Source organism: Oncorhynchus gorbuscha, linkage group LG09, assembly GCF_021184085.1.
Source record: "Oncorhynchus gorbuscha isolate QuinsamMale2020 ecotype Even-year linkage group LG09, OgorEven_v1.0, whole genome shotgun sequence".
NCBI lineage: Eukaryota > Metazoa > Chordata > Actinopteri > Salmoniformes > Salmonidae > Oncorhynchus > Oncorhynchus gorbuscha.
The window spans coordinates 72,764,318-72,787,274 of NC_060181.1; the positions used below are offsets into that span (position 1 = coordinate 72,764,318).

A 22,957-nucleotide genomic window follows, 5' to 3' on the forward strand; every position below is an offset into this window, starting at 1 on the left:
TAACATTGGTGTGTTCACAAGGTGAAAAACAATCCTAGCTGAAATGTACATTTTTGCAATATATTTCACAGCAAGCGTACTTTTATGAAAGCATGTCATTCCGGTATGAGCAAGTAAAATGCATGTAAAACTTGTAAATCTCCATATAAACATTTAAAATATTTAAATCTCTCCTGTACTCCCTGTTCACCCACGACTGCGTGGCCACGCACGCCTCCAACTCAATCATCAAGTTTGCGGACGACACAACAGTGGTAGGCTTGATTACCAACAACGACGAGACTGCCTACAGGGAGGAGGTGAGGGCCCTCGGAGTGTGGTGTCAGGAAAATAACATCACACTCAACGTCAACAAAACTAAGGAGATGATTGTGGACTTCAGGAAACAGCAGAGGGAACACCCCCCTATCCACATCGATGGAACAGTAGTGGAGAGGGTAGCAAGTTTTAAGTTCCTCGGCATACACATCACAGACAAACTGAATTGGTCCACTCACACTGACAGCGTCGTGAAGAAGGCGCAGCAGCGCCTCTTCAACCTCAGGAGGCTGAAGAAATTCGGCTTGTCACCAAAAGCACTCACAAACTTCTACAGATGCACAATCGAGAGCATCCTGGCGGGCTGTATCACCGCCTGGTACGGCAACTGCTCCGCCCTCAACCGTAAGGCTCTCCAGAGGGTAGTGAGGTCTGCACAACGCATCCCTGGGGGCAAACTACCTGCCCTCCAGGACACCTACACCACCCGATGTTACAGGAAGGCCATAAAGATCATCAAGGACATCAACCACCCGAGCCACTGCCTGTTCACCCCTCATCCAGAAGGCGAGGTCAGTACAGGTGCATCAAAGCTGGGACCGAGAGAATGAAAAACAGCTTCTATCTCAAGGCCATCAGACTGTTAAACAGCCACCACTAACATTGAGTGGCTGCTGCCAACACACTGTCATTGACACTGACCCAACTCCAGCCACTTTAATAATGGGAATTGATGGGAAATTATGTAAATATATCACTAGCCACTTTAAACAATGCTACCTTATATAATGTTACCTACCCTACATTATTCATCTCATATGCATACGTATATACTGTACTCTATATCATCGACTGCATCCTTATGTAATACATGTATCACTAGCCACTTTAACTATGCCACTTTGTTTACTTTGTCTACATACTCATCTCATATGTATATACTGTACTCGATACCATCTACTGTATGCTGCTCTGTACCATCACTCATTCATATATCCTTATGTACATATTCTTTATCCCCTTACACTGTGTATAAGACAGTAGTTTTGGAATTGTTAGTTAGATTACTTGTTGGTTATCACTGCATTGTCGGAACTAGAAGCACAAGCATTTCGCTACACTCGCATTAACATCTGCTAACCATGTGTATGTGACAAATAAAATTTGATTTGATTTCTGATTGATAAAGCTGGGCCAACAATCTCAATCTTTGTTTTTTTCTAGCAGAACAAACCTTCACGGTGAAGCATGGAGAGGCAGGCAGGGGTGCTGTGAACAATGAGACACCTAGCTGTAGAAACGACTGACACTGATTCATTAATTAATTATTCATTCACTCACTCACTCCCCTTAAAAAAAAAATACATGTTAGCTCTCACTGCTGATAATAATAAAGGGCAATAATTAGGCCTGCTGTCAAGTCAGCTACATGGTGCCAGACTAGTAGACAGAAAGAGGTGATAGAACTGATAATCAACCACACACAGCTCATCTCCTTTATTAAGTTTGCGTCACAGTTCACACCACATAGAAATGAATGACTAATAAGCTGTGCGACTGTCATATAGGCCTATCTAGCAATATTGGCCTGGTGATGGTACGATGCTTAAAGGCTCATCCCAGTTATGGCATTATACTATACATTGACACAGAGGACTGAAAGTCATTGAGGGTCAGTTTATCTGATCCAGATTAGCCTAAACCTAGTCCCGGACTAAACAGCATGGTCAGTGGAAAAAAAAAAAATCACCATTTTAATTTCTTTCTAAGGTGCCCTGGAGCAGGCTTGATCGGAATCCAGGAAACTGGCCTTCAATGTGGGTGGCAGGTAGACTAGTGGTTAAGAGCGTGTGGCCAGTAACCAAAAAGGCGCTGGTTAGAATCCCCAAGCAGACTAGGTAACAAAAAAATCTGCCTATGTGCCCTTGGTCCTGCAAGTCGCTCTGCATAAAATGTAGGGCTGTCCAACTCAAATAAATAATCATCTTGGTCGACCGAGATTCCTCCTGTTTTTTTAACCTTATTTTCCATATGTTGGACACAACCCTATGTGTTTGAATATAATCAAATACATATGCACCGAGCATGTCTGATGTTTTAAGCACACTGTTAGATTAAATAATTAAGAAACAAATTACCCCAAAAAAGAGCCCGACGGTCACACTTAAATGACGAGTGAATGTGTGACTGGCGAACGTTGTCTCACTCTCCTCCCTACTGCAGAAAAAGGGCACCAGAGCAAGTGTTTATTGCGCCGTCCGTGCTGAAGCTGCACCATTTCAGCGATTTAGTTTTACTTGTTTCTGACTGACAAGTGCTGTCACTGATATCGTCTATTTGTTTGGGAAAAACTTTCCCTCAACCCTTGCTCTCTTTATGTGAAACATGTACACATCTCATGCATGTGAAACATAGACTATAGGTCAGGCCCTATCATACATCACATAAATTCAGAACATAAATTCAGAACACAGTAACAAGTGACAGCAAAATGGATGCGGAGGACGTGAAAAAAAGGAACTTGAAACAGGCAAATGTTTACTGGTTGTTCAGGAGGGAAAGGGGAAGTCAGACTTATTTGTGGAAACTACTAGAGATCAAGATAAATGAGGGTATAGGAGCAAGCTTTGCGTGAGTATTGTGTGCCAAATAGTGCCAAACAGTTGCTCTTACCAGAGTCTGTTCTGACCAATTTATTATAGCAGAAAAGAAACAGTTGCTCACATTCGTGAATTGCATGAATGTCTCGTATGCTGTGATGGCATGAACAAATTAATGATTGATTGATACAGTAGCCTATATATTGAAATATAGGCCTAAGTAAGTTACAGTATTTAGACTAAACAGGCCTACAGCTAGGTGGTTATACAAAGATACTATACAAAGCCTACTCATAACGACATTACTTATTATTATAATGATTATCATAATAATAATTGTAATAATAACAATAAGGAAATCAAGAAAAGGGAGGATATAGGAGCAGGAGCTGCATGACAAACAGGTGCTGTTAGATTATTATATTATTCTGCCTGTTTGGAACAGTGTAAACACTAAATAAATTAAACGTAATACCAGTCTGTTCTAACTAAAACAATTGTAAAGCCTTTATTATAGCATTGCAAAGATTTAAAAAAAACAGACGAATCTGTGAAATTGCTTTATCCAACATTTTGCCATTGCATGAGGCTTGGTGATCATGGAATCAGTAAGCTATTAAAACACACACACTCAAAAAGGGAACAAAGCAATGTCTTATTTCTATATATATGGATGATTTATAAAGCCAGGCACATTTAACAGTTATTAATTATAGACCTAATTAAGTTGGGGTTACCTCTCTCCTCAACTTTCTTAGACAATTAGGCTAAGGCAAGGGCTGTTTCCTAGTCTCTGCTGCCTCTGCCACATTGTTCTAAATCCCAATATTTTTTTAAATTTGACCTTTATTTAACTAGGCAAGTCAGTTAAGAGGGGTTTGAACTTGTAACCTTCCGGTTACTAGTCCACCGCTCTAACCACTAGGCTACCGTGCTGCCCGATGGTTACGCCCCGATGGTTATGATGGTTACCTTTGCTATTATGCACATAGCAACATAGGGAAAGTTGCCAATTCTACTGCGCACTGAAGAATGTCCGTGGATCTGAAACAGTGATCGTATCCAACGCAGGAGAAAGCACGTGTTATAAAATAGTATTAGATTTATTAGTGTTGCTTCATTATATTTTTACATAATATAACGATATACAACTTCAGTATCACATGTCTTAGGGTAGGGCTCTCCAACTCGGTTCCTAGAGAGCTACTCTCATGTAGGTTCACTCCAACCCCAGTTGTAACTAACATGATTCATTTTATCAACCAGCTAATTAGAATCAGATGTGGCAGATTGGGGTTGGAGCAAAAACCTACAGGACAGTAGCTCTCCATGAACAGGGTTAGAGAGCCCTGTCTTCGGGTGATGGAAAGTGCCATCCACAATGTATTAGTCCACTGAGACAGGTGTCTTGTGCACCATGACAAAATAAATATTGGGTGACCAACAGCCTATCGACGAAATGGGGTCAGCTCTACTAAAATGTAAATGTAATTACATAATCAAGAGAGGATATAGAGCAACCACAATTCTTGTGTTCCCCTCCAGTCTAATGACCTTGCGTTTCAGCCAGACAGGATCTGCCGAATATGTAGGTCAACCTGTTTAAAATCGGATTTAAGTGTCTTGTCCCTAAATGACAGCACCGTGTGAACAGCCCATCAGCACTCAGTCGCTCGTCACACCTCACGTAAAGACCTTCGTCTACGCATTTAATACAAAGACCTTTCTCCATCTTCTTCAATCTCTAATTATCTGTGACTGCTATGGTAACAAAGATAGGGGAAAGGGTAGTAGGCAAGAGTGAAAGAGAGAAGGGGAGAAAGAGACACCTAAAAAGACTGCGCAAGAAAAATGAAAACTCAGCAAAAAAAGAAACGTCACTTTTTCAGAACCCTTTCTTTTCAAAGATAGTTGATATAGAAGCGGTGATCAAAACACAGCAATAGGTTCAGAGAACATGCTCATTAAAATACCACGTTACAAATACATGAACCAAGTAGTCTCGTATTTCATTTATTCACGAGCCAAAGAAATAAATACAAGCTTAAGAATAACAGTATAGCTATAGTACTATATGAATACAGCTGTAAACTTCATCATGCACAACTCTTTTCCTACACTAAATACCTAGATGGGCACAAACTAAGGAATTATTTGGATGTTAAAAGTGACCTAGTAGTAAGCTCACAAAAGCAGCCATTTGATATGTTATACAACTGCTGGCCCTGTGGCTATACAGCACAGTGTACCCATGATATACACCTCAGTGATTCCTTTATAAAGCAGGGAAAAGACAGATGTATCAAAGACGCCTGGGTATATTTTCTTTCACTATTTACTTACACATCATAGCTTTATTTTCAACACTTATTTCTTATGGAAGTAGCCAACTTACAATTGCATAAGAGACTAGATATATTGCAGAGTGCAGGTACATGAGAGCGAACACATAATATTACTTCCACCCACAAACGTGTACTGTAGGCTGGCCACGAGAAAACATGACCTATCGCACAGCTATTTTAAGGTAACATAAATCACAGGCAGTAAATCACTGCGTTGCATTACATAAAACGTGTAGGTGCATTAACGGTGTGTAGGATGTCTCTAAACCTCTCCGCTCTACTGGGGTTCTACTGTAAAGACTACAAGATATTGAAGCGTGTTATTACAATGTCCACAACTGGCACAGTTAAAAATGGGACACTTCGGGGAAACAAACTACTTTATTGACTAAATCATAGTGGGGAACACCCAGTTCCTAAACTAGGGCTTTCTTTGGCATGGCGAAGACGCAAAACAAGGAAATTAAGATGACCGCAGACCAGAAACTATTTAGATGAAGCTAAAAGTTTTGATAAACAGCTCTGGAAGCTCTTTAGATTAGATGGCCATGATATGTCAGTCTGGCAGCTAGGGGGAAAGTTTACTGGTGGAAGGGTATTGGGAGAAGTATTGTAACCTACCGTTTGGCTGTCAGGAAAGTCCATCTTGATCAATTTGTGGGCACACTCTTCAAAATCCAAACTGTTGAAAGAAGAGAAACATGTATTCACTATTCATCATGACTTAATAAAGACAATAATAATTAGCCAATATGTGCATAAGTTTGCATTATCATATTCCAAACATCTTTATCATGCCATATGGACTAGGACAGAGTGTCCAGGCACTAGGCAGGGTTATGTCTTTGCTTGGATGGAATTTTAACTTATCACACAGAAAAAATAAAGTTTATCTGCCCTCATGTTTATTTTAGAAGTACATTCAGTACGCATTTAGACTTAATATATCCATAAACAAACATGGGGAAAATAATGTCTTATTTTGTTGTTTGATCACTTTGGAAAATTCCATCCAACCCAACTGCATTTAGGAAGCAGGCAAGACTGCATTCTTCAGACATGGTGTAAAACTGTGGTAAACACCACGGACCTCTCATTTCATTCATACATTTCCACCAGCATTCTATTCTGCATCTCTTCTCTAACCGCTGACAAACCCAGACAGACACACTGCTGAGCCAACTGTCGGTCCACGTGTCCAAAACCACACAACACTCTAGAAAGCTGTCCTGACCATTTCATTTACCACGACTAGACAGGGGAATTCTGATGGGACGCTGTTAAAACAGAGGTTGGATAATTCTATAGCCTTCTTCAATACGGTTATATAGCCTTCTTCAATACACGTGACATGTCATACATGTTATTATATCACATTCATAAAGGACAATTTGTATAAGCTCCTTTTGAAAGAGACACTGATCTGCGTGGAACTCCACAGGTTATGCATCAAACCGGCTATATTCATGGATCCATAGAGGTAAAATAATATAATAATAATAATATATGCCATTTAGCAGACGCTTTTATCCAAAGCGACTTACAGTCATGTGTGCATACATTCTACGTATGGGTGGTCCCGGGGATCGAACCCACTACCCTGGCGTTACAAGCGCCATGCTCTACCAACTGAGCTACAGAAGGACCATAAAAAAAAGTAGAGAGCAAGGCCTCATCGAATTTCCTATGTAATCACTTATCAGGGTTCCTAAAGTTCAGTCCTGTATCCATGTTGATGCTACTGCCTTTCTACCAGCTGGAACAGAAACCCTTCTCACACTACAGCGCCAAACCCAGATAGGCCAAGTGGAGTTGAACTGGGCCAATGTGAGCCAAAAATAGCTATGTGAAAAGGCTTAGAGAGAACCACAGCACTACCTCTTTCAGATTGAGTACAGCGTGGCTATTTATCACATGGAGACAGACAAGCCGGTCAACGGAAACTGATTTGAGTATATGACAAAAATTATGGAAGAATTATTGAAAATGTGACAAACTAGGCTATGACAAACTACTTACCTTTCCTGGAAGGCCACAAATTTGCCAAATGTCTATGTCCCCATGCTTATACAAAGGTGCATTGCAGTATGCAAACACATGTAATACAAATATGTGGGAGGCCTACACTGCACATACAAATACTCAGCCTGTCTATTAGTGGCCTGAAGACGTTTAATTCAGAAACAAGGTAAAAATAGACTGCAAACACGTATAACCTCTTATCTGAAAGGGCTTAAGAGAAGAGGAGGTTTCAGCATCATCAACATATGACTGGTCACTGACTGGCCCTGAGGTAGTATGTCTGAGACAGTTGATGGCTATGCACTCTGCTCTTCCAAACATTGCAGTGTGTCTGAGTGTAAGTGGATTGCTCTGCAGTGTGTCATCCTTCCACCTGCAACGTCTTGAGAGCAAGTCTGCTCTGTTCTCTCCTTACTACACCCTACATCAGCTGGAAAAAGACCAGCTCAGATTTAGAGAAGCAGAAACTAAGAAAAATAGCAAAAAATGGTTGCCATTCTCTTGGACCTCTATGGCCAGGTTTTACTCATTAGGCAGAAAATGGAAGAAACTGTGATTGGACTACCTGGACAAATGTATTGTTATAGTGTGTTTTAATGAAAAAGACCCAGCGCAACGAGAGAAAACTTCCCAAAAAGATGAAACTAGAGCATGGTGCATTCTGATCTTAGACTTCAGCAGGGCTGCTGCGTATGAATGAATAGCCTTGCTGCAGCAGTCTCCCTAACAGCAATGTTTTAGCTAGTCACTAAAACATGGTTTAAAACACCCCTGTCTCTCTGGACAATGACAAGTCTGTTTCTCTTCAAATCTACCCCAACATCCCTTAACACAATGCTATTAAATTCTGCTCTGCAGAAGTATGTGCCATTGAGAACTTAACCCTAATAAAACGTTTTATGCCAATTAATTATGAATGTGTGCAAAACACAAATGTTCATTCAATTAAGAGAAAAACAACATTCAGCAAATATACAGCTTTAAATACACTGCATTCCAGACTTGTCTGCCGTGGACATGCAGTGATTTTCAGCCACCTAGGTTTGTCCCCGAGGAAAGGTCTACTGCCCCATTTCTCCTGAAAACATCCCTGGATCTGGACCCTTTCCCATTCTGTTCTGTGGTTTGGCAGTTCTAGTTTACAGAAAAACCACATTCAGGCAGCACGGACACACAAAAAATAAGATGGATTTCAATAAGGGTAATTGAGTCATATCAGTGAATCATTGCAAAAATTATAGCTAACTTGCAAATGCACTCTGCATTCACAGAATCATTTGTATGGGGTATGCAATGTAAGTAGTGTAAAAACGTTGTCAGCCAAGCTAGTAGAATGATGCTGAAATTTGGAGCGAGAGGCAAATTGAGAGTTCATTTGAATTTCAAAAAGTGATCATTTCACCACTTCGCCTGACTTGGGAGGGCTCAGTGACCGCTGGCAAACATTACAGCACGTCTAATCCTTTTCACACACACACAGAGACTGAGGTTATAGGAAACACACCATGCTAACCAGATCCTGATAACGGATAAGAAACAGAGGATGGGCTGCAGTAATCGGGCTGCACAATTCATTTAATTTTAATAGAAATTGCAACGTTGACATGTGCAATATGCAAATCGCAATGTCTGACGTCACTATCCAGTCACCCTCGCTTTCATGCAGCTGCTTGCTTCCGACACAAACTAAGTCCCGCCCCTTGTCACTCAAGCAGGCACAGCTGGCTGTTAGATTCACTCACTCAGCTTGAGTCGGCATGCTTGTTTGCTTCTTCGTGTCAATCCACATGTTTCCTGTATTAGACTATTTGTTTTTGTTTCTTTATCTCTGCAAACAGCTAGTTGGTTAAAGCTCCACACCACGTGAATCCCCAAAAACATGTTAGCTTTTTATGTTAATTTCTCTAATACAGGCTGCTGCCAGTGACTGAGGCCGCATGTTTGTGCAAAGACATGTTCTGAGTCAGAGAAGAACATGTGAAGCATATTTTAAAATATTGTCTGAATATAACATCTCTATTCAAAATGTATTTCGGGTCTCCTGGGAAACACTGACCAACACTTTGGATTCTACCCTGTCACAACTCCTTCTATAAGGTCTTTTATTCGTTGTCATGCCGAACACCAACCATATAAATTTGAATAGCCTACTCATTCTATTTCTATGATTCCAATGGTTCACATCACACACACACACACAAACTGCCTTCAATAAGTATTCAAACTCCTCAGTTTATTCCACATTGTGTTACAGCCTGAATTCAATCTGTTTTTTTCTCTCATCCATCTACACACAATACCCCATAATGACAAATTAAAAATGTGTTTTTAGAAATACCAAATATATTGAAAGTGAAATACAGAAATCTAATTCACAAGTTTTCACACCCGAGTCAATACTATGTAGAAGCATCATTGGCGACAACTACAGCTTTGGTTTCTACCCTGTGAAAATTTCTACTATTTGGTATTTTTTATTCGTTGTCATGCCAAACACCAGCCATAACTTGGGTAAGTCTGCATCAGCTTTGCACATCTGGATTTGGGGATTATCTCCCATTCCTGCAGATTTTCTCAAGCTCTGTTAAGTAAAATGGGGAGCTGCAGTGACCAGCAATCTTCCAAGTCATTCCACAGATTTTCAATGGGATTCAAGTCTGGGCTTTAGCTGGGCCACTCAAGTACTTTCACATTCTTGTTCTGAAGCCATTACAGCTTTGCTTTGGCTGTATGCATTGTCCTGTTGGAACGTAAACATTCGCCCCAGTCTAAGGTCGTTTGCTGACACCACCATGAAGCGGACACCACCATGAAGCTGACACCACCATGCTTCATGGTAGGGATGGTGTTAGACGGGTGATGAGCTGTGCCTGGTTTTCTCCAGACATAATGCTTAGTATTCAGGCCAGAGTTACATTTTTGTCTCATTAGACCACAGAATATTTTGTCTTACACTCTCAGTCTCTATCACGTGTCTTTTTGCAAACTCCAGGCGTGCTGTCATGTGCCTTTTCTCAGGAGTGATTGGTCACCTCCCTGACCAAGGGCCTTCTTGCCCGATTCCCCAGTTTGTTAGGTCTAGGCTGGGAAAATCCATACATCTTCTATTTCCCAACTTTTAACACTCAAGAATGTTGTATACCCTTCCCCCGATATATAAGTTTGGACACTCCTACTCATTCAAGGGTTTCCTTATTTGTTACTATTTTCTACATTGTAGAATAATGAAGACATGAAAAAAACATGGAATCATGTAGTAACCAAAAAAAGTGTCGAACAAATCAAAATATATTTTACATTTGAGATTCTTCAATGTAGCCACCCTTTGCCTTGACAGCTTTGCACACTCCTGGCATTATCAACCACCTTCACCAGGAATGCTTCTCCAACAGTCTTGAAGGAGTTCCCACATATGCTGAGCTGGCTGCTTTTCCTTCACTCTGCGGTCCAACTCATCCCAAACCATCTCAACTGGGTTGAGGTCAGGTGATTATGGAGGCCAGGTCATCTGACAGACCACTTCAACACTCTCCTTCTTGGTCAAATAGCCCTTACACAGCCTGGAGATGTGTTGGGTCATTGTTTGACTGGTACTGTATGCCTCATCACAATTCTATCTCAGATCTACGGACAGTTCCTTGGACTTCATGGTATAGTTTCTGCAATGACATGCACCGTCAGCTGTCGGACCTTATATGGACAGGTGTGTTGAATTGGCCACTGGTGGACTCCAAGTTCTAGTGACATCAAGGATGATCAAAACAAATTGGATGCACCTGTGCTCAATTTGGAGTGTCATAGCAAAGGGGTGTGAATACTTAAGGAAATGTGCTAACATTTCTAACACTATGTGTTTTCAATTTGTCATTATGGGGTATTGTGTGTAGAAAGGTGAGAGTAATAAAAAAAAAAATCAATTTTGAATTCAGGCTGAAACAACAAAATGTGGAATAAGTCAAGGGGTATGAATACTTTAAGGCATACATGCCATTTAGCAGACGCTTTTATTCAAAGTGACTTACAGTTATGCGTTCATACATATTTTCCGCATGGGCTGTCCCGGTGATCAAAGTGTTTTGATCTAAATTGCAATAAAAATGTATAAATCGCGGTAAACAAATAGATTTGACACATATCGTGCAGCCCTAACACACACATGCACAGCCCAACTACCCACCTTGACTGGATGGCGAGATAGATGGTACGGCGAAATGCGACTAGGTTGACTTCCGTCTGGTCAAAGATGGTGACTTTCTCTGTTTCTATAAAAGTAAAACAGTACATAGTTATAAGGATGAAGGAGGGTTGTATTGATTGTTACAGTCAGGTGTTGTCATGCTATCAGTCTCCACACAGAGGTCAATCCTGTTTGTCTCACTCATTCTTTTGGGAGTTATTTCCATTTCCCAAGCATGGCGTTGCCAATGCCAAAGTCGTGTGTTTGATTCCCGCAAGATACTAAAAATGAATGCACTTACTGAAGTCACTGTGGATAAAAGTGGCCAAGTGGCATGTATTATAATAATAAAACTGGGGTCATTCAATTTGATACAAAGTTTAATGAATAGAGTGCCGAAGTGTTCTGACAGATCATCTAGGAGAGAGCTGTCAGTGAAACGTAAAAGCAGTGACCGATCTCTTGCTTGCCATGAGATAGCATGGAGACACTGAGAAATGACCATGTGCATCCCTAAATGGCACCCAATTCCCTATATAAGGGACTACTTTTGACCAGAACCCATTATAATGCACTATATAGGGAATAGGGTGCCATTTGGGATGCACACAGAGAATCAGAGGTCTCCTTCCTACCTAATGGTCTTGGTATGCAGTGCATTTTCTTTGCAGTACTGAGCCACTGGGAATGATGAGATTTCTGGGGCAGATTACCTCTGGGACCATCAAGGACAGCCAAGGCCACCACTATAACCACCACTGTCCCCAAGTTACCGCAGTACAGAACGCGTCACTGAACGGAGCACTGTTAACATAAGTATCCTTCCTCTTGTCACATGTTTAGAGTTTTGAACTATACTCTTTGTAATTGTTGAATGTCAGTGTCCTTTTGTGTTAATCTTTGTGATTTTTCAAATCAATAAGATGTTGTATGCATACCATCTCCACCCTCTTCCCCCTCCTTTTCTCCATCATTATCATCTTCATCATCATCACTTCCATTGGCATCCTCTCCAGAGTCGCTGCTGCCCTCATCCAGGATCTCTGGAGAAAAGAGATGGTCATATGATATATTCTTCACTAAAACACATTACTTTCTCCAACATTAGTCTTTATTTAACTAGGCATGTCATGGAGGACACCATCTTTTACAATAACTATCTGAAATGATGGGACAGTATGGTGGAATCCAGTTGATCATACAGACTTTATACACTGTAGTAGCTGCAACATTAGCTAGGTAGCTGCCAGACAACAATAACCTATTACACATGAAACCATGTTCAGTTCAAAGTTAAATGTTTTGCTTTGTCTGAAGACAATAATTGGCATTGTGATCCATCCATCTAGCAACTCACCCTTTTTAATTGCTTTGTATTTCTCCTCGTTCTCCAAGAAGTCTGTATCCATCTTAAAGACATCTGCAAGATACAGAACATTATTGTTTTTAATAGCAACCATTCTTTTGCAATTACTACATTCCAGAGCAATTAAAATCACTGCAAATGAGCCACAATCAGAAGTAATTACCCATAAAAACACACTCATTGTGTATTAGGATGCATTTCATATCAGGGCTTAAAGTGATAATGGCCTTCTTCCCTTCTCTTTCACCCTGAAGGAACGCTTGTATAGATTTTCCAATTAGGACAAGTGTGTATGTGCTGAAGCTACAGAAAATTTGTTCATCATCTGTTGAATTGAACAAACATAAATAAATGGAAGCGTGTCAGTCTGAAAATATAACCCTCTTTTACAAGAGAGCGAGGGAGTGAGATAGAGGGCAGAGGCGAACACTGCGATTTCTCTCCTCTCAGAGAACATCATTCCACACTGGGACATCTATAGAGAGACTGATAGAGGAAACCTCCAGCTATACCAGTATAATTAGCTCAGAATCCTTAGGGGCCTAAAGGACAGCAGGTGAATTGACTGAATAATGGGACGGGGTATTCTCTCTCCCCTGGCAATGAACATGCTGAAAACTAAGCCATCACAGATATGGCTCAATCGTATTTTCTTAAAAACATGTTCTTACCTTGTCTCCTCCCCTTCATTTACACAGATTCAAATAGTCTTGATCGTTGAAAACCACATGGTGGAAGCTAACCATTGGCTGGCTTTCACATGGTCAGTCATTTCAGAACAGCGCAATTAAGTAGGGTGAGGATAGGACTGTTGTGGTGACCATATTAGTCACGAGTCAGTCAAATTCCACATCAAATTTTATTGGTCACATACACATGGTTAGCAGATGTTAATGCGAGTGTAGTGAAATGCTTGTGCTTCTAGTTCCGACCGTGCAGGAATATCTAACAAGTAATCTCACAATTCCACAACAACTACCTTATACCTACAAGGGTAAAGGAATAAATAAGAATATGTACATATAAATATATGGATGAGCGATGGCCGAACGGCATAGGCAATATGCAGTAGAGGGTATAGAGTACAGTACATACGAGATGAGTAATGTAGGGTATGTAAACATATAAAGTGGCATTGTTTAAAGTGACATTTATTACATCCAATTTGCCAACATACTGAATTTGAGTCAGTATGTTGGCATCAGCCACTCAATGTTAGTGATGGCTGTAGTGATGCTGTTTAACAGTCCGATGGCCTTGAGATAGAAGCTGTTTTTCAGTCTCTCGGTCCCAGCTTTGATGCACTTGTACTGACCTTGCCTTCTGGGTGATAGCGGGGTGAACAGGCAGTGGCTCGGATGGTTGTTGTCCTTGATCTTTTTGGCCTTACTGTGATATTGGGTGATGTAAGTGTCCTGGAGAGCAGGTAGTTTGCACGTGGTGATGCGTTGTGGAGACCTCACTACCCTCTTGAGAACCTTGCGGTTGTGGCCGGAGCAGCTGCCATACCAGTTGGTGAGTGTTTTTGGTGACAAGCCAAATTTCTTCAGCCTCCTGAGGTTGAAGAGGCGCTGTTGCGCCTTCACCACGCTGTCTGTGTGGGTGTACCATTTCAGTTTGTCCGCGATGTGTACGCCGAGGAACTTAAAACTTTCCACCTTCTCGTTGATGTGGATAGGGGGGTGCTCCCTCTGCTGTTTCCTGAAGTCCACGATCATCTCCTTTGTTTTCTTGACGTTGAGTGTGAGGTTATTTTCCTGACAACACACTCAGAGGGCCCTCACCTCCTCATCGATGTTGTTGGTAATCAAGCCTACCACTGTAGTGCCGTCTGAAAACTTGATGATTGAGTTGGCCACACAGTCATGGGTGAACAGGGAGTACAGGAGAGGGCTGAGAACGCACCCTTGTGGGGCCCCAGTGTTGAGGATCAGCGAGGTGGAGATGTTGTTTCCTACCCTCATCACCTGGGGGCGGCCCGTCAGAAAGTCCAGAACCCAGTTGCACAGGGCGGGGTCGAGTTTGGAGGGTACTATGATGTTAAATGCTGAGCTGTAATCGATGAACAACATTCTTACGTAGGTATTCCTCTTGACCAGATGGGTTAGGGCAGTGTGCAGTGTGTCGTCTGTGGACCAATTGGGGCGGTAAGTGGGTCTAGGGTGTCAGGTAATGTATAGGTGATATGATCCTTGACTAGTCTCTCAAAGCACTTCATGATGACGGAAGTGAGTGCTTCAGGGCGGTAGTCGTTTAGCTCAGTTACCTTAGAGCTTTCTTAGGAACAGGAACAATGGTGGCCCTCTTGCAGCATGTGGGAACAGCAGATTGGGATTATGTCCGTAAACACACCAGCCAGCTGGTCGGCGCATGCCCTGAGTACAAGGCTAGAGAGCCTTGCGAGGGTTAAAACGTTTAAATGTTTTACTCACGTTGGCTGGGGTGAAGGAGAGCCCACAGGTTTTGATAGCGGGCCGCTGGGAGCAAGATGCACGTGTCCACGACGGGACTGGTTTTCTTTTTGTAGTCCGTGATTGACAGTAAACTCTGCCACATGCGTCTCGTGTCTGAGCCGTTTAATTGTGACTCTACTTTGTCTCTATACTGACGCTTAGCCTGTTTGATTGCCTTGAGGAGGGAATAGCGACACGGTTTGTATTTGGTCATGTTTCCGGTCGAATTGCCATGATTAAAAGCATTGGTTGAACATACTTGAGCACGGGCGTTCCCTGCCCTAACTTATCTGGACAAGAGGAACACCTATGTGAGAATGCTGTTCATCGACTACAGCTCGGCATTTAACACCATAGTACCCTCCAAGCTCGTCAACAAGCTCGAGACCCTGGGTCTCGACCCCGCCCTGTGCAACTGGGTACTGGACTTCCTGACGGGTAGGCAACAACATCTCCACCCCGCTGATCCTCGACACTGGGGCCCCACAAGGGTGCGTTCTGAGACCTCTTGTACTCCCTGTTCACCCACAACTGCGTGGCCACGCACACCTCCAACTCAATCATCAAGTTTGCGGGTGACACAACAGTAGTAGGCTTGATTACGAACAACGACGAGATGCCTACAGGGAGGAGGTGAGGGCCCTCGGAGTGTGGTGTCAGGAAAATAACCTCACACTCAACGTCAACAAAACTAAGGAGATGATTGTGGACTTCAGGAAACAGCAGAGGGAACACCCCCCTATCCACATCGAAGGAACAGTAGTGGAGAGGGTAGAAAGTTTTAAGTTCCTCGGCATACACATCACAGACAAACTGAATTGGTCCACCCACACAGACAGCATCGTGAAGAAGGCGCAGCAGCGCCTCTTCAACCTCAGGAGGCTGAAGAAATTCGGCTTGTCACCAAAAGCACTCACAAACTTCTACAGATGCACAATCGAGAGCATCCTGGCGGGCTGTATCACCGCCTGGTACGGCAACTGCTCCGCCCACAACCGTAAGGCTCTCCAGAGGGTAGTGAGGTCTGCACAATTCATCACCGGGGGCAAACTACCTGCCCACCAGGACACCTACACCACCCGATGTCACAGGAAGGCCATAAAGATCATCAAGGACAACAACCACCCGAGCCACTGCCTGTTCACCCCGCTATCATCCAGAAGGCGAGGTCAGTACAGGTGCATCAAAGCTGGGACCGAGAAACTGAAAAACAGCTTCTATCTCAAGGCCATCAGACTGTTAAACATACACCACTAACATTGAGTGGCTGCTGCCAACACACTGACTCAACTCCAGCCACTTTAATAATGGGAATTGATGGGGGATATGTAAAATATTTCACTAGCCACTTTAAACAATGCTATCGAATATAATGTTTACATATCCTACATTATTCATCTCATATGTATATACTGTACTCTATATCATCACCTGCATCTTTATGTAATACATGCATCACTAGCCAGTTTAACTATGCCACTTTGTTTACATACTCATCTCATATGTATATACTGTATTCGATACAATCTACTGTATCTTGCCTATGCCGCTCTGTACCATCACTCATTCATATATCTTTATGTACATATTCTTTATCCCCCTACACTTGTGTGTATAAAGCAGTAGTTTTGGAATTGTTAGTTAGATTACTTGTTGGTTATTACTGCATTGTCGGAACTAGAAGCACAAGCATTTCGCTACACTCGCATTAACATTTGCTAACCATGTGTATGTGACAAATCAAATTTGATTTGATTCCTGTTTTAGTTTCTGTCTATAGGCTGGGAGCAACAAAATGGAGTCGTGGTCAGAATTGCTGAAAGGGTGAGGGAAGGCTTTGTATGCGTCGCGGAAGTTAGTAGCAGCAATGATCCAGAGTTGCCAGCCCGGGTCATGCATTCGACATGCTGACAAAATTTAGGGAGCCTTGTTAAAAATCCCCAGCTACAATAAATGCAGCCTCAGGATATGTGGTTTCCAGTTTACATAGAGTCCAATGAAGTTCTTTCAGGGCCGTCGAGGTGTCTGCTTGGGGGGGGGGGGGTATTACACGACTGTGATTATAATCTAAGAGAATTCTCTTGGTAGATAATGCGGTCTGCATTTGATTGTAAGAAATTCTAGGTCAGGTGAACTTGAGTTATTGTATGTTATGATCACACCCGACTTGTTAATCATACGGCATATACCCCCACCCTTCTTACCAGAGAGATGTTTGTTTTGTCGGTCCCGATGCGTGAAGAATCCGGGCGGCTGTACCGACTGATAACGCATCCCGAGTGAGCCATGTTTCCGTGAAACAGAGAATGTTACAATCTCTGATGTCTCTCTGGAAGGCAACCCTTGCTCGAATTTAGTCTACCTTGTTGTCAAGAGACTGGACATTGGCGAGTAGTATACTCGGGAGCGGTGAGCCTGTCTACGGAGCCTGACCAGAAGGCCGCTCCGTCTGTGGCGCTGTTGTTTTGGGTCGCGTACTGGGATCCGATCCATTATCCTGGTCGTAATGTTGGTAAGTTGACGTTGCTCTTATATCCAATAGTTCTTTCTGGCTATATGTCATAAGGTTTCTTGTGGTAACAGGGTATGAAATAATACCCCAAAAAACAAAATACTGCATAGTTTCCTAAGAAAGCAAAGCGAACATCTCTGGCGGAACCATATCACACACGTTTAGTCAAAATAATTTGGATTCTCCAAGCTCTGATGCTGCTGCTGGTCATTAGTAGCCTTCCAAACTTGCCAACTGCCTGGTACTCAGCACTCTATTGTTCATTTAATCACTATGACATAAATGCAAATGTATTAGAAAATTTAATCAAACACTTCATGAGAGCCCATGAGCTTTTGTTGCACAACATTTCTATAGGCTATGCAACTGCGGGAGAAAACAGAGTGACAGCCGCTAATAAAAAGAGGATTCCATCAGCTTTCTATAGGCTAGGCTTACTATAGGCTAGGCTTACTATAGGGATTTCTCAACTCTCCTAATATTAAGTACATTACTTATATTTCCAACAGGAGTAAAGCCTACGTGAAAATAAACCATGGGGAAAGGTGTCCTCCATTCGGTATTTAAGTGCATAGATGACGTATATTTTTTCCCGTTGCCCCTGTTTCGAGACAGGTGTATGATAATGGTCCATTCTAAATGAAATGTCAGACATATGATTTGGTATATATAAAGGCAAGATTAAGTCTGATGGGTGACAATATTAGCCCATCACTTGTGAATTATATATTATCACTTGTGAATGATGCCATAAGCATAAGGGCAGAAACTATGCCTTTTTTGGGCAACTTTTTTGAATCAGTCGCACACTTTTTTTTGAATAGCCTAGCCCATAGGCCTATATGTGTTAATAAGGTTTGTATCACAACTAAAGTAGCCAAATAACTTCTTAAAATGAAGCACATTAATTCGCTTTACAAGAGGTGTAAAGCCTAACTGGCATACACAAGCAGCACGTGATTTTCAAGTTTGGGGAAGAGCTTACAAACATTTGAAGATAAATATTCTGATCTGTTGAGATAGCATTAAAAAAACTTTTAAAAGCAATATGAGGCTAATGGATGTATTAATTTGGTATCTATCGCATCCCACAACTATGTTTGAAATGTGTTCCTCGCACAGAATAGGTAGACTAACGTACTACAGGGAAGCAGACTGACATAGGATAGTCCTTTTGCTGTTCGTGCACCTACTCATCTTGTTGGCTGACGAAATGTGGACAATTCTTCCAATATCTTCAATTTGCACCTCAGAATTGGAGAACTTGCACAGTTGCATCCCAATGTGTCTGTCTTCACTTGTAGCCTGTGAGAAAGACCAGATCACGTGACGGCGAGCAATGTAAGTCAGAGACGCTTCAGATTGCACAGCACACTCAGGGAGAAGGGCACAATGCAGCACTGTGGGCCACAAAAGGCATGGATTTTTTTGGGGGTGAATTACAGCCACAAAACGGATGCCACTGTGAAATTCAAGACATTATCAAGTGCTTGTCAAATTGGGAATGAGAGACTACTGGAGTGTGCACAGCCTGCCCAAAAAACAAAGTAGAGCTCATGCCTTTCAAGCAATGTTTTTCAAATCATCATTAGTCTCATCATGCAGCCTTACAACGTATTAAACATCTAAACATATAGCCCAACATTGGTAGTAGAACTAAAGGTACATTAATAACTCTAAATTAAGCATATAGGAGTACTTATTTCTTTGTTAACCACTCAAAACTGAATAGCCACGTGTGCGCACTCCTTCAAATCATTGAGAAAATATTTATATTTTATTCAGCTTTGTTCAATTATATTCTTCAGACTATAAAATAATGCCACGGAATTCTAAGCAAATCTTGCCTGCTAAATGAACTAGTGTAGCCCACAGCCATTTGGCATAGCCACATCAGGACAACTCATAGTATGCTATTCTGTTCTTCTGAAATAGACTACATTTTCCTCATATCATGCTTCTTTAGACCAGTCTAAAATAAATAATGGATTTATTGTGAAGGTGGCCATGTGTGGAAGCCAGCAGATGCTAAATGTGTTTATGTAAATTAACTGTCAATTACCGTGAGGACAACAGTTATTTCCTTGACAATCGCCGGCGTGTCAACAGTATATGATAGCTGGCACATGATAGGTCCCTTGATATCAATTGAGCAACGTTTGAACGCCACACCTTGTAGAATCTATGCCCTGAAGAATTCAGGCTGTTCTGGTGGCAAAGGGGGTCCAACCCGGTACCAGATAGGTGTACCTAATAAACATTATAATCTGTAGCATCTTACTGAGTATATCTTCTTGGTTGTAGTCGTCCTCTAGGGGCAGCATGTGTGTGAACTGATCTTCTTCCTCCACCAGGTCAAGCCCCTCTGGGACGATAGGGTGGTCCTTAAACCCATCCTTCCTGATGGCAAACATCACTTCGATCATGTACTGCACCCGCTTGTCAATCTCTGACTCGTGAAGGATGTTGCGCAGCCGCTCGAAAATGGCTAAAAACAGAAGAGACAGTGTTTAAATTAGATAACAAGTGAAATGGGACGTAAGAACACCAGAGAAATAAAGAAATCCCTTGATTACTCTGAACGAGCTGTGATGGAGTGCTAAAAGGATTCTGTAGCTTTGATGGAACTAATGCTTCCTTCTCTCAAGCCTGTTCAAACAGTAAGAGCGGACATGTTCTGTATAGCTATGTACCATTGATGCCCCTAGGGGAGACCTCAGTGTATAGCTATGTACCATTGATGCCCCTAGGGGAAACCTCCGTGAGTTTGAGGCCACACTCCTTGAGGAAGCTGATGGACACCTCCACGCTGTCGTCAGTAGGTCTCTCCAGGAGCAGAGTCAACATCTCCAGACACAAGACCTCATGGGCCACATTCTGATTGACGAGATGAGCAACAAACTTTGATGCCGTGAGACATTGTGCCTAAAAAACAAGAATACAAAATGTATTAGAAAGAGTTAAACAGCTGAGCTCTTAATTTCTCCATAATATGTATCAACGTTATATGTATAAATGAGGCAGGAGTGACTGAAGTAGCTGAAGCAGTCACCGTGTCTTCCCATCACATCGTTATGTCAAAACTAAACGAGATGGCAGCTAGTCACCTTGTCGTTCCTCCGGTAGCCCTTGCGGAAGTTAAGGATGAGTCTCTTGAGGATGAGCTCTCCTATCTGAGGGAACTTGGAGTTGATGATGGCTACCACAGCAGCATAGACGTGGGTGAAGGTGGCCGAAGCACTCTGGGCCTGCAGGGTGGACCTGGCCAGGAGACCTCTGGAGAATGGACACGGACACACACAGGCGGCACAGACAGATACAAGGACAGACAGACGGATGGACGGACAGACAAACACACATTAGTGAGCTGCACTTAAATTACTTTACCCAAATAATCCATGTCTCAAAGCTAAAGAGTAATACATTTGATTGATAAATCAAGCTGGAGCCATTACCTGCCCCTAACAATGTTCTCCTGAAGCAGCTCCTGAATGATCATGGCGATGTTGGACACATTCACCTTGTTGATCAGACCGTTGATGGACTTCTTCAGAGCCTCCCAGCTCATACGCTGGTACGCCAGACTGGAAACAGGAGAAAAATCATCCTTATCGATCAAATGTATTCATGAAGCCATTTTTACATCAGCAGTCAAAAAGTGGTTATACAGTAACGCAGCCTTACAGCCGCATGCTGAGTCGACTCATTTCAGAATGGTGATTGCAGCATGGATGCAGCATGGATGTGTGCAACCAAGTAATAACAGTACATCATAACAGCGCATTTCTACAACACACTTTCCATGAAGCAGAACATATTTCAAATTCTTTTGCAAAACAATACATCCTAAAATGTCAGTACCTACAGACTACCGCAAAACAAATTATAATTTTTAACAATTTCAGCCTGGTTAATAGACATATCTGCTTTTCCCACGATAAATAAATATATACAATTGAAGTCTGAAGGTTACATACACCTTAGCCAAATACATTTAAACAGTTTCACAATTACTGACATTTAATCGTTTAAAAATTCCCCGTCTTAGGTCAATTAGGAACACCACTTTATTTTAAGAATGTGAAATGTGAGAATAATATTAGAGAATGATTCATTTCAGCTTTAATTTCTTTCATCACATTACCAGTGGATCAGACGTTTACATACTCAATTAGTATTTGGTAGCATTGCATTTAAATTGTTTAACTTGGGTTAAATGTTTCGGGTAGCCTTCCACAAGCTTCCAACAATAAGTTGGGTGAATTTTGGCCCATTCCTCCTGACAGAGCTGATGTAACTGAGTCAGGTTTGTAGGCCTCCTTGCTCGGACACATTTTCAGTTCTGCCCACAAATTTTCTATGGGATTGAGGTCAAGGCTTTGCCATGGCCACTCCAATACCTTGACTTTGTAATCCTGAATCCTGAACTTTGGAAGTATGATTGGGGTCATTGTCCATTTGAAAGACCAAGCGGCCAAGCTTTAAATTCCCGACTGATGTCTTGAGATGTTCTTTCAATATATCCACATAATTTTCCTCCCCCATGATGCCATCTATTTTGTGACGTGCACCAGTCCCTCCTGCAGCAAAGCACCCCCACAACATGATGCTGCCACCTCCGTGCTTCACATTTGGAATGGTGTTCTTCAGGCTAGCGAGCCTCCCCCTTAAACCTCCAATCTTGGTCCCCATGTGCAGTTGTAAACCGTAGTCTGGCTTTTTATGGCGGTGGCTTCTTCCTTGCTGAGCGGCCTTTCAGGTTATGTCGATATAAAACTTGTTTAACTGTGGAAATAGATACTTTTGTACCCGTTTCCTGCAGCATCTTCACAAAGTCCTTTGCTGTTGTTCTGGGATTGATTTTCACTTTACACATGAAAGTACACATCTCTAGGAGACAGAACACGTCACCTTCCTGAGTGGTATGACGGCTGCGTGGTCCCATGGTGTTTATACTTGCGTACTATTGCTTGTACAGATGAACGTGGTACCTTCATGCGTTTGGAAATTGCTCCCAGGATGAACCAGACTTGTGGTCTACAATTATTTTTCTGAAATCTTGGCTGATTTCTTTCGATTTTTCCCATGATGTCAAGCAAAGAGGCACTGAGTTTGAAAGTAGGCCCTGAAATACATCCACAGGTACACTTCCAATTGACTCAAATGAGGTCAATCAGAAGCTTCTAAAGCCATGACATAATTTTCCGAAATTTTTCAAGCCGTC

At 42.1% G+C, this 22,957-nt stretch overlaps 1 protein-coding gene across 1 annotated transcript in view; it reads right to left on the reverse strand.

Annotated features, from left to right (window-relative positions):
• The window catches only part of LOC124044030 (pre-mRNA-splicing factor CWC22 homolog), a 50,478-nt gene that overhangs the window by 17,728 nt on the left and 9,793 nt on the right, over positions 1–22,957 (reverse strand). The window contains exons 8-15 of the mRNA XM_046363342.1: positions 21,189–21,317; positions 20,841–21,009; positions 20,469–20,658; positions 20,015–20,221; positions 12,760–12,822; positions 12,341–12,445; positions 11,403–11,487; positions 5,825–5,885 (exon numbers count right to left, since the gene is read on the reverse strand). Of these exons, the coding sequence (XP_046219298.1) occupies positions 5,825–5,885; positions 11,403–11,487; positions 12,341–12,445; positions 12,760–12,822; positions 20,015–20,221; positions 20,469–20,658; positions 20,841–21,009; positions 21,189–21,317 (1,009 nt within the window). The remainder of the gene's footprint in view (positions 1–5,824; positions 5,886–11,402; positions 11,488–12,340; positions 12,446–12,759; positions 12,823–20,014; positions 20,222–20,468; positions 20,659–20,840; positions 21,010–21,188; positions 21,318–22,957) is intronic.